At 49.6% G+C, this 13026-nt stretch overlaps 1 protein-coding gene across 1 annotated transcript in view; it reads left to right on the forward strand.

Annotated features, from left to right (window-relative positions):
* Positions 1-7466: 7466 nt before the first annotated feature.
* The window catches only part of Ankrd33b (ankyrin repeat domain 33B), a 63766-nt gene continuing 58206 nt past the window's right edge, over positions 7467-13026 (forward strand). Inside the window, exon 1 of the mRNA XM_075975794.1 lies at positions 7467-8360. Within this exon, the coding sequence (XP_075831909.1) occupies positions 8004-8360 (357 nt within the window). The 5' untranslated portion in view covers positions 7467-8003. The remainder of the gene's footprint in view (positions 8361-13026) is intronic.

The following is a 13026-nucleotide window of genomic DNA, read 5'->3' on the forward strand; positions in this document are numbered from 1 at the left end:
CGTGAGACACTTATGATTACAGCCCCGAGCCTTTCCAGTACCCTAGTCTGGACTTACCTTTTTAAATGTAGCAATGTGCAAAATACTCGAGGTAAAGCTAGGTTTGGTGGTGCGTGTCTGAAATTCCAGGGTTCTTAAGGCCGAGGTGGGAGGATTGCTAAGAATTCAAAGCAAGCCGAGACTACCTGGCAAAACTTGATTTCACAAAATAGCCACTTCCTAGTTGGATTTTGATGGAGGAAGGTCATTGGTTAAATAAAAAGAAACTGCTTGGCCCTCATTGGTTAGAAGATAGGTGGGAGGAGTAAACAGAACAACGCTGGGAGGAAGAGGAAGTGAGCTCAGACTCCACAGCTCTCCTCTCGAGAGCAGACGCCTCAGAGAGACTCCATGCTCCCAGCTCCTGGGCAGACATACGCAATGAAGCTCCGACCCAGGATGGATGTAGGCTAGAATCTTCCCGGTAAGCGCACCTAGCTGTGCTACATAGAATATTAGAAATGGGCTAGTCCAGGTGCGAGAATTAGTCTAGAAGAGGCTAGATAGAAATGGGCCAAGCAGTGATTAAAAGAATACAGTGCCGTATTTCAGGGCATAAGCTAGCCGAGCAGCCGGCCAGGGTGCTGGGAACGCTGCCCCGCCGCTCATATTACTTCAGGATTTACGTCGTGACCCACAAAATGATACTCATACCTGGCCCTATTATTGTTGGGTGAAGAATCGGTAGCAAGACAGGTTCGAGGCAGAAGGGGGAAAGCCCACTCCTATTATTCTGCTAATTGACATAATTTTAAACAGACATGGTTTCACCAATGGATCCAGGCACCTCTCAACCCTCATCAGGAAAGCTTCTATTTTCGGTAGATGGTGCCACGTGGGGACCCACAAAGAGCCAAGGTGTGAAGAATGAGAGCCATCAGAATGCTCAGCCCTAAGCAAAATATCTACTGCGCACACACACACACACACACACACACACACACACACACACACACACACCCCAAGGCTTTTTTGGAACAGGAAGCAGAGACAGGAAGAGCCAGAGGCTCTTCAAGGGAACATTGTCCTTTGGACAGAGCAGGGCACTGCACATATGAACTCAACAGTTATGACAGCATGCACAAACCCCAAGCAGTTTCACATGCAACCAAATCCCAGCCTGGAGAGGACAGGGGGACGTGGAGTCCCACCCCTAGTGGAGAGACTATTGGTGATTGATAACTGCTGGGGGGTGGAGAGTCAGTATCCCTGGCTGTCATGGAGCTCACTCCTTAGGCCAGGCTGGCCTCAGACCCAAGATCCACCTGTCTCTGCCTCCTGAGTGCTGGGACTAAAGGCATGTACCACCACTGCCTGGCCAGAGAGTCGGTTTTCTTTAATACATCCCAAGTTGCCCATGCACCAATGAAAGGTCATATATCCAGGAATAAAAGAGCAGCACAAATTGGATTTGATGGATGAGGAAAAAAATAAAAGATACACAGTTGAGTGCATAAGGAAGGGAGGCATGGATTTGGGAGGAGCTGGTGAAGATGGTTAAAAGCTGGGCAGTGGTGGCACATGCCTTTAATCCCAGCATTTGGGCAGTAGAAGCAGTCAGATCTCTGTGAGTTCGAGACTAGCCTGGTCTACAAGAGCTAGTTCCAGGACAGGCTCCAAAGCTACATAGAAACCCTGTCTCGAAAAACAAACAAACAAAAATTCTTAAAGAACTAATTAAAAAGAAAAACAACAATGAAATCCAAACAAACAAGCAGGTTGGGGTTTAAGGAGACCAAGCCATTTCAGATGAGATGAAATGTTCTTCAAAAGAAATACCTGCAAAATTTATACACGATGGGGAATGCTAGAAACACCTTGACTGTCCAGAGTAGGCTATCTGTTGGTGTGGTGATGCTTGCCTGTACACCAGTCCTTCAGAAAAGAAGGCAGGAGGGTTGTGAGTTCAAGGTCAGCCCCGGTTACCTGAGACCCACCATCCATCCTCGCCCTCCCCTACGTGGAAAATGAGTAGGGGATTTAGCCAAGCAAATGCTGTAAACTCCCAGGAACAGACGTGCAGAAACTAGGCCCACTGCCGTGGCTGCTTCGCAGTGGTGCTACTGGCCAGCCAGGCTGACCAACAGCATAATGTGCCTTTGGCTCCAGTCAAGCTGCCTTCCATAGGATAACATAAAAAATTACTTCTTATTGACTCTGGTGGGATGCTTTTCTTGTTGAATGATCTCAACAACCTGGAGAAGGCTTCCGCAGAGTGACTTGCACCATCAAGGAGGAGGGATATTTTAACCCTCACAATAGCAAAATTAACCCTTGAAGGTAAGGCTGAATTCCACCTCGGAGCAAAACTTCAAAGGCTGAGAATTCCAGTCCTCACAAGGGGTCATTATTGTTTCTCCATTTTAATGTTTTGAGATAGTCTTATTCGGTAGCCCAGGCTGGCCTTAAACTCCAAGCGTGCCTTTTGCCTCAGCTTCCCAAGTGCTGGGATTAAAGGCATGTGCCACCACCGCCCAGCAGGATGTTATTTTATGAACTTAGGATGGGCTTGGGTTTGCTCTTCTGTTAGGGTTTCCCGTCCCCCTGCAAACAAAAGGGGAAACGGGAGCATAGGGGGTACGCATGCTCAACATCTCCAGGGATAAACACTGCCATTTTAAAGACATTTTTATTTTAAAAATTATTTTTATTATACATGTATGAACGCTTTGTCTGCATGTATGTATGTGCAGCATGTGTGTGCCTGGTGCCTGAGGAGGCCACGATAGGATGCTAGTTTCCCTGGAACTGAAGTTACAGATGGTTATAAGACACCATGTGGGCACTAGGAACCAAACCCCAGTCCTCTGCAAGAGCGGAAGTCACTGAACCACCTCTCGGCCCTAAAGATTTCTTCCTATTTGGGAGTGTGTGTGAACGTGAGAATCTGTGCTCACAAGAGCAGCACCCATGGAGGTAAGAAGAGTGTGTCAGATCCCTTGGAAGTGGAGTTACAAATAGTTGTGAACTGCTCACTACTGGTGCTGGGATCCAACCTCGGATCCTCTGCTAGAGATGTACAGTTCTTATCTGCTGAGCCACTGAGCCGGCTCCCCACCCCACGTTTTCTTTTTTGAGACTTGCAGCAATCTGTTTGCCCCCCCCCCCCATCTCCTATGTGGAGGTGTACAGCTCCATGTCTGGTCTTACACTATAGTTATGTATTTATTTATTTGTGTGTGTGCACGCGCGTGCACGGGTGCATGCTTGTGTAGAGGTCAGAGGACAACTTTCTGGAGCTGATTTTCTCCTTGCAACACATGTATTCCAGGGATCAAACCCAGGATATTAGGCTCAGAGGTGAGGGCCTTTACTGAGTCACCTTCCCAGCCTCATACTTTAAGTTTGAAAAGCCTGAATCAGAGCTCTTACTAAGGTAATGCTGAAAACACTTGAGTGTTGCAAAGACAAATTATTAAACTACATAGACAAAGTGAATACATATACACACATATATATGTATACATATGTATATAATATATATATGTTATGACATATCACCTTTGAAACTCAAAACTCCCTCAATGTTATTGATCTTAAAATGAGCCTGTGTCTATCTAAAGTTTTGGTAAGCGGTTCCCTCCTTGTCACATGAATTTTGTACACACAATATATAAATTTTGACTTTGAAGAGAATATAAGTTCTCTCTCTCTCATCTGTCTATATATTGATTTTGTGTTTCTGATGAAGCGTCTGTTGCCCTTGTGATAGAGGAGTGTGCATATGTCACACATATACACAATTGTTTTTTGAGATTGAGTCTTTAGGAGCCCAGGCTGGCCTTAAATTTGCCCCGTAGTTGAGGATGACCTTAAAGCTGAGGATGACCTTGAACTGTTCTCTCTTCGGTGTCCTGCTGGGGTTCCGGGCACAGTGAAGGCCAGGCTGAGCAAGGATCTGCTTTTAACGACAAGGGGAAAGCCAGTAAAAGATGTAGGGTTAAGACAGCCCCTTTAGGGGGCGGGGTTTGCCTCGGGCGAATGCCTGCCAATAAATGGGCACGTGGGGAGGCAGCTCGGCCCTTTTTCCTTCCTACCTCCTGTACTATGCTGGGACTTCGGTTCTGTAAGTTTATCATTAAAGTGGTAAATATTCTTTAATATCTGCATTGCATTTATTTTACGCCAATATATTTGGCACCCAACGTGGGCTCGAACCCACGACCCTGAGATTAAGAGTCTCATGCTCTACCGACTAACAAGCAACATATTTTCCTACAGTAATCTTTGAAGTTTCCAAGATGAAGATGGGGCCCCACAACATCAACTCAATCTGGTTTTTATGACATCATGAATTTTTTTTAAGCGCTAATTTTAGACCTGTTTTTTGGTACCAACTGCAAGAGACAATTTCGTATGATGCACATTTTTGACAATGCTCTGGCCGGACCTTCTCAAAACACTCAGAGACTAGTTATAATTTTCTTAAGTCAAAGGTTAATTTGGGAATTTTACCATCATTTGCTTTCACAGGGGCCCCTAAGAAGAATGTCACCCCCATGTCAGCTAGAAGCAATCTAAGAGGACGACGTCCCCTCTCCCAACAGAGTTTGCCCACAGGGTTAGGGACATCTTTTAGTGGTTGGTTTAGGGATGAGAGGATGGGGAGATATTGTATGGAATTAGGGGTATATTCAAAAAAAGGGGGGGATTAACTGGTTTGATGGGATGATTGGTATTTGTGACTTACTGTTTTTAGAAAATTATATTGGTACTGTTTCTTGTATATTGATATATTGAATGTGAGTGTTCTACCTCTATTTTTGTATAAGAGTATGCTTATATTGTATGGATACATCTATCATATCACAATGTACATTTCTACCTCTGGTACTATTTATGTAATAACATTGTTTACATTTGATAAGTAATGACATTGTTTACAGGTGAAGATCATTGTCTTCATACATTGCACAGTTGTTTATTCTCTTAGTTTCAAATTAGATAGGTATTGAGAATTATATGTTTGTCATATTTATTTTTAGGTTAATCAGGTCTTTTAGATACATAGAGATTCTTTTTAGTATAGATAGTATAATTTTCAGCCTCTTTGAAGAGCTGTAGAAAATGGCCTTTAATCTAACCTAGAATTCTGTGCCAAGGAGACACAATTACTCCTGGCAACACCACTCTACTCCCGAGAGAACGTTGAGCACCAAAGACACTCCACTGGGAGCTTGTCTTCTTGGCAGAACTGGCCTTTGGGTTAAGAAAAGCCCATACCTCAACTACTGACTAAAATATGAAACAGGATTGTCTTATCTTGCCAAGACAGGGTAGGATAATCCTAAGAAAGTTCATGGTATGTCAGTTATGTTAGGCCTTAGCCAAAGTTGGTTGACTCAACGAGACTTTGGGTGATTGCCCAGGTAGTCAGTTGTCTCTGTCATTTGTTGCACACTTTGGATATCTCTCATTTGTTAAGTAATATTTACTCCCTTCTCAGATCTTTGATGGAGTTGAAGATTATTTAATTGTAGTTACTCTCTAGCAAAACTTTTGTTCTCAATATTGTTTGTTATATTTATCATTTGTTATTATTGTTTATAGTTATATTTGGTTTAGTTCTGTCTTATTTAGACAAAAGGGGGAGATGTAGGGTTAAGACAGCCCCTTTAGGGGGCAGGGTTTGCCTCGGGCGAATGTCTGCCAATAAATGGGCGCATGGGGAGGCGGCTAGGCCCTTTTTCCTTCCTACCTCCTGTACTATGCTGGAACTTCGGTTCTGTAAGTTTATCATTAAAGTGGTAAATATTCTTTAATATCTGCATTGCATTTATTTTACGCCGATACAAAAAGAAAAGCAGGACTCTCTTTGGAGTTGTTTTATTTAGTCCTCCCACCCCTCAAGTGCTGGGAACCAAACCTATAACCTCTGTACAACCTCCGGCATGCTAGACAGGCATTTTACCCCTGAGCTATACCCTAGTCTCCTTCTAGTTTATCTTTATTTGGCACTTGATTCCAGCACTATTTGGACCTAAATTTCCGAGAAAGAAAAAAGGAAGTGGAAAACCAACAGCCCCCCCCCCCACTTCAGTGATAAGCTACAGCTGGCTTCAGGGTAACCCCTCCCTCTCCAGGCTTTTTTCTTCTCCCTCCCCCCCCCTCAGAAACAGCCTTCCTCCCCCAAGCCCCCGCCCAAGTGGTCCCATGGACTTGCGGTGGTATTATAGATTCTGAGTTTAAAACAACCCTCTGCCAAGCGGGGAGGAGAGTAAAGCCAGCAAGCCCACTGTAGAACACAGCGGTGTGCGGTAGGGAGGGGGGGCAACTGCCCCTTGTAAATCCCCGGAGTCCCTGTAACGTAAAGGCGACAAGGAAAGGGGAAATTTCCTTTGGGAATTTACGCAGCTGCGGATAATAACAGACACAGAGAAGCTGAACAGTGATGGGGTGGGGTGGTTCGGAAAGAAAGCCCCGAGTCCACCAGCTTCTCTGACCACACAGGGTGATTGGCTCAGGGCGGGTGGCATCAGGTACTGCTCTACGACCTCGAGGGTCCAACGTCTCTCGACCTACAGTGCCAGTCAGGAGTGTAATGCACGCGCTTTCCCACGATACCCTCTGACTTGCCCGCCTGCAACCAGGGTCCTTTCGTCTTGTCCCCCATGTCTCAGTTTTATTCACCTTTCGGCCTCCCACAGGTTCTTTTGATTGGTGGAAATGAAGAGGAGGCAGTGGGTGATAGAGAAGTGAGGGGCTTCTTATCATCTCATGAGACACAGACGGGATGACCCCTAGAACAAGGCCACAGCTCCTCCTCTTCAAAGCGAGGGGCTCCAGGTGACAAATCCTTAAAGACGTTTCCGACAGACAGCCCCCGGGACAGACACACAAGGGCCTTCGGGTGCCACTGGTACTTGGCAGTATCCGAGGCCAGTGGTTGCAGTTTCCAAAGTGTTTGGCTGCAGCCCTGGTATCAAACCCTTCTTTTTCTGATCTGCCAGGATTCATTAGATCCCGTGAAGCCCCTCACAGCTCTGACCTTGGGGTGCTGTCTCCCCTCACCCAGACGTCCTCCCCTGAGGTCCTGGTGACCTTTTCATCTCTCCAAGAACTCTTTCAGGCCAACCAGCCAGCCACAACCAGCATGGTTCTGTATTACTTGAAGAGTCTACAGACCCCCGTCTCCCTTTCGGGTTAGTCGTACCAAATAAGCCTCCAGTTCCTATTTGGGACAAGATCGTGGCTGGGACAGGTTCTCCCCCAGGGGGAGTTTCCTCCAAAGTGGACGGCTCCACCGCCAGCCCCGGAGTGGACGCCTTTCGGTACTCCACGAGCGTGTCCAGGCAGTCTCGTGGGTGGCAACTGGCCCTAAAGCTCAGGCTGCCGGGGAGGTGACAGGTCGTGCGGCTGCTGGAGGAATTGCTCCTCCTCCAGCCCCGGGGCTGGTTACAGAGCACTCCGGGGAGTGAGAAGGGGGTGGCTCTCCTGGGACAGGTACTTTCCGACTCTAGGAAACTCGCTCAGCTCTCGGCGTCCCGGGACCCCTTCAACACTGGGGTCCCCAGGGAGCCGCCCTGGGAGGAGCGGGGCGCCCTCTGTCCCTCACGTTGGCTTTTAGCCTCTCGAGTTACAGCTTCGGGTTCTTCCGCGCGTGTCTTTCCTTGCTCCGGGAAAAAGCGGCGCGGTGGCAGTGGCGCGGTCAGGAGAGGACCGCCGCTGAGCTCAGGACACCAGCTGTGAAGGCGCCCCGCCCGCCGCCAGCTTCCACCCCTCCCGGCGGCAGCGCAGGGAAAGCCCCCGCGGCTCCGCCCACCCCAGGGGCTTTTCTCCAGTCGCCAGTGACTTTGCTTCGGGAGCGCAGCCGCCTGGCGCCGCTTTCCTCCAGGCTGGAGCGCGAAAGGGCCCCTGGCTCTTCTGCGAACGCAAGGGGCAAGAATCGGTGACCTCGGGGCGCGCCCCGAGTCCGGGTCTCTTAACCCGCACCCCAGCCCCCGGCCCGCGCCTAAGCCTCCAGCATGGTGCTGCTGGCTGGGCCCGGGCCGGAGGGCGGGGGGACACACTGCTTGTCGTCCCCGCAGTCGCCGACGCCACCCCGGGGAGCGCAGACAGGGGACGATCCAGGGGACTACGAAGAGTACGAAGACTTCTCAAGTCTGCCGGACACCCGCAGCATAGCATCAGACGATTCCTTCTATCCTCCCGGAGGCGAGGAGGAGTGCGGCTCAGGGAGCGCCGAGTGCATCCCGGAGGGCGTCCCCGAGGCGGCGACCCTTCTGCGCGCCGCCTGCACCAACGACGTGGGGCTGCTGCGGGCGCTAGTGCTGCGCGGGCCGAGTTCCGAGGAGGTACGAGAGACTGACCGCAACGGCCGGGTAAGCCTGGGTTTGGATTGGGTCCTCTCCACTCTCCTCCCTCGCCCAGACCCCCGTGGCACCCTACTTTTGGATTGACTGCCCCCCCCCCCAGGACCCTTTCCTTCTTGTGTGGCATACGGTAATGGGACACTATTTTCTCTGCTCAGGGGCGGAACCTGCGGAAGATGACCCATCCTAGCTTCCCAAAATGTATCCCTGTCCCAGTCTCTTTTCCGCCCCGGGGATCCCCTACTTTTCCCTGGAGGTTGGGGGAGGGTCCCGGAATCCCTTTCTATTCAGTGCCTTAATGACTGCTACATTTCCCCAGGCCCCAGGTAGGTGACGGTCTCTACTCCTCTGCAGGGTGCCACCTTTTCCTACCCTCGCTCTCCAGTCTCATTTGTTCCCTCGGCCCCGCCCGCTGCCCTTGCCTAACACGTTGGTGTCCGGAGTAAGATCTGAAAGCTACAGTTCCTTTCCTTACCCAAACCGCCCTGTCTTCCCTTGCTTCTCCTAATGGCCCGCGCGGCGACCTGCCAGCCTTATCTGCGGTCACCGCTGCAGGTCGAAGCCTGAGAGCCCTCACAGCCACCCTTCAGGCTGGTCCGGTGCTGCGACGCCGCACAGTAGCGGCGCGCACTGGGGGTCGGCAGTCAGGGAAGTAGGGAGCGAGGCAGTCTACATTAATTATGCCAAGGCTCAGAGAAAAAGCAAGAAAGTTTCAAAACAGGAAAGGAAAAGTTGGAGAGCTCTTCCCACTGATCACGGACAAGGAAAGTGACCCCATTAGTCTCTTCTGGGTGGACAAACAAGCTCACCTGATTTCCATGTTCCCGGAGGCCCCGGGGTTTCTGCAGACTCAGCCTTGCACAAATTAGGGACGCCTGTGCTTCTGCTTGGGCGTCACAGCTGACGGAAAATAAGCGCTTTAATATAGGGACGTGGTGACCCCGTGCCTTTGGCTTATCTTGGGGCTGTGTGTATGCAATGGTTTGCCTCTGACTGCAGTCTGGGTCAGACTTTGGCAAGTATGAAACCAGTGTGTCAATTTCTGGCTTTCGATAACCCGGCAGCACTGAACTTGGAGGGACGGTTCGTGCTTGTGATATGTCAGGGAGACCTGTATGATGAGGGCAGTACTACCCTGGTGCCCTGTGGTGGCTGTTCCAGCTAGCATGCCGTAGGAAGAAAGACTCCAGGGGCTGTTTCTCTGCTCCACTTTCAGTTTAACTAAGCGAGTTTTCCGGGTCAGGTGTTCCCAGTAGAAACCTCTCCTTTCTGAGCAAGCAGAGCCGCGTCTTGAAACGATCGCCTGTGACCTAGGGTCTCTATGTTTGGGGTGCTCTTCACTGGAAGCCTTCACCTGTGAGTGGCCACTGGCCTCTTCAGGTTTATTGTGCTTTCTGGAGGGGGACGGGCGGACAAACAAACAATAATCAAAGTTTGAAAGCCGCCAGAAAAGCTGAGAAGTCAAACCACCCGGGAGGCTTGAGCAGGACAGCTCAAATTCCTAGACCCCTGTAGAGCCCCTCCCCCGCCCGGAGGCCCGGGGCCAGGTAGGAGCCTCCGAGCAGTTCCTGTTTTCCCTTTGAGACACGGTCCCTTCTGCACAGTTTGTGAGCCTGAAGTGCCGCCCTGCCGCGGAGCCTGGAGAAGTCCGGTAGACTCAGCCCTCTTTACCCCATTACTCCGTCATTTGCTTCTCTCTTGTTCTAAAGAGAATGTCCAGCCTGTAGTCCTTGTGCTAGGTATTTTGCTCTGTTTTTTTCCCCCTTCCCTTGCTTATGAAGATCGAGACTGAAGGGCCTTGGTTCTGCTTTGAGCCTCCACCTCTTTGTACCCATCAGATGCCCCTGGAGACCCGAGGAAAGGGCCCTGGGCTTTTTAATCTCTGTGTCAGAGGACTAGGTCCATGTTCTGTGGACCCTGTGAAAGCAGCAGACTGCATTCTTTTCTTTTAAATTATTTTTATTTTATGTGCATTGGTGCTTTGCCTGCATGTATGTCTGTGTGAAGGTGTCAGATCCCCTGGAACTGGAGTTACAGACAGTTGTGAGCTGCCATGTGGGTGCTGGGAATTGAACCTGGGTCCCCTGGAAGAATAGCCAGTGCTCTTAACTGTTAAGTCATCCCTCCAGCCCCCAGATTGCATTCTTACCATTAGTTATTAAGGAGAAAGCAAGAGACTTAGGGAGTCGGGTGGCAGCAGACATTTTGGTCAGGTCAGGCAGGTGGAGTCAGGGGCTGGTGGCAGATGTACTGTGGTTTGGTCATGGCCTGGAGCGGAGACGAGGGGCTGTGGGAGACAAGGCTAGACAGGACCACCTAGGCAAGGTGAAGAGTACCCAGCCTCCCTAGCTGCCTGAGAAATACAGGAAACTAGAGTGTCAGCTCTCCAGGGACCCCTCCGGTCTGTAGCAGTCCGTGCCTTCTAGTGATCACGTGACTCACTCCCTCACTGAGTCTCTGTCTTAGGGTACTTTCTCTGGAAGGCCTTTCCACCCCCCCTCCCCCATCTAAGCCCAGAGCTGGCTTAGCTATGTGTTGAGACACCAAGGACTGAGATTGTCCCTAGATGGTCATTTCAGCACCAGGAGGACTGTCTTCGGGCAGAGAGGGGAAAAGTACAAAGGTCCTGCCTGCAGCGACTGTCCCAGCCTGGTCTATGGGTTGATCATTTGTCCTAAAGGAAACTTTAAAGCAGGTCCAAGAGCTTTGGTGGAGTAACAGAGAGGCAGTGACAGTGGTGAGTGCCTCTGAAGCAGAGCTTCTCAACCTGTGGGTTGAGACCCCTTTGAATAACCCTTCCATGGGAGTCACGTGTCAGATCTTTATATCATGATTCATAACAGTAGTAAAATTACAGTTATGAAATAGCAACTAATAATTTTATGGTTGGGGGTCACCACAACATGGGGAACTGTATGGAAGGGTCGCAGCATCAGGAAGGTTGGGAACCATGGCTGTGGAGGCTTTTGGAGGCTGTTGAAGTTGCTGAATAGCTCACTTCTTCAGAGGCCCAATCTGAGCTACAGGTAGCTGAGGACCTCATGGGAAACTAGGGGATGTTACTGGCCATGCAAATTTGCTGCCAAATCAGTGTTCTGGAAGGATCTCAGGACCGACTGTGCAGCATTTAAATATTTATCTCTTCATTTTCCAGGAGCACTGAACACAAGCTCTTCCTGTTTTTGGGTGGAGGTTGTTTGGTTCCTCTCATTAAAGGATGAAACCCTCCAGACACCCTTTTCCTAATGGTTTTCTTCGCATCGTAGCGTGTAAGTCAGGCTTACTCCTGCAGCCCTGGCGGCTCTCCTTCGTTAACAGCAAGATTGAAGACATATTTGTATCATTGTAGTTGTGGTGGAAGGGCAGGCTGATGTCAGACTCCTGGGCCAGACTATGTCTGTGAAGCCTAAAGTGCCTCTGTATGGTGACATCTCAGGACATTTCCCAACGTCACTGTTCATTTATTACCAACACAGCAAAGTCCCCCAGCGTGGGGTGCCTCCCCTCATGCAAGAGGCTTGCATCTCCTGTTTTACAGGATACTTGGGTGTGATCAACACTCTCCCCTTGAAACGCAATTGAGAAATTGGTTGCATATTTTTAATGAAGGATTTATGATGAATGTAGGAATCCCCTCTTTTTAAAGTGAGGTCACAGCGTTGGAATTCATGCACTGCCCTCCATCCTCCTAGGCCTCAAATGCCCTGTGCATGCATAGAAACTGGCTTACTCACAGGGAAACTGAACTTTCAGGTCTGTGCTAGTTACTATGGAGAGTGGGTTCTGGCCTCGACCCTCCAGCACTTGCCAGTGCACATAGGGAAAGGCTTCCTTTGCTGTTGTCTGCCTCCCATCTTGTTATAGAAACGTTGTGATCAATTACAAGCCCCGCAGTATGAAGCTTGATTTTATGTGGGTCCAATGGGTTCAAACTTAGGTCCTGGTGCTTGTGTGGCCAAGGCTTTACCCACTGAGCCTCATCCCTGGCCCACTGTGTTCTTGTTTGTGTTTCACTCTGGACTGTCAGGAAGGAGAGAAGGGGGCACTGGATAGTGTTGTACTGGGAACTCCAAGGATTGCATTAAAAGTGAATCCGCTCAGCTTTTGGGAACCTATTCTCTAAGCCTCCTTCTGCCTTGTAGGGAGAGAAGTTTTGTCTCGGTCAGCTTGATATGCCATGCTTTGTTGACTCCCATGGAAGGCCTGCCCCTTTCTGACTGGAGGAGGAGAGGATTGGGGTGTGGGGTGATGGAAAGTGGGGAGAGGGAACAGGAAGAGAGAAGGGGGGAAACTTTGGTTGGTATGTAAAATAAATGAAAACATTTAATACTAAAAAAGGTGAATCAGCTCAAGTGATGAAGTGAGCCTGGGGAGACAGGGCCTGTTGTAGGTGGCCAGCTCTTCCTCCTTGGGGGTGTGTCCAGGCCTAGCATCCACAGAAAGGAGCTTATAGGTTAGGTATGAGGATATCAGTTATCTGTGGTTGTGTAGTGTTTTATATGTTACTCAGTCCTGTGTACCTACAGCAAATATATTGAGAAATATATTTGAGAAAAATATATTAGTCTGGCTTCATACTTGTGTGGTTTCCAGCCCAAGCTCCTACAGGCCTCTCACTTTTTGCCTCTTCGTGCTGCATGGCCGGGACTGCAAGGCCGTGGTCCAGGAAGTTTCC

This window comes from Microtus pennsylvanicus, chromosome 6, assembly GCF_037038515.1.
Source record: "Microtus pennsylvanicus isolate mMicPen1 chromosome 6, mMicPen1.hap1, whole genome shotgun sequence".
NCBI classification, from domain to species: domain Eukaryota; kingdom Metazoa; phylum Chordata; class Mammalia; order Rodentia; family Cricetidae; genus Microtus; species Microtus pennsylvanicus.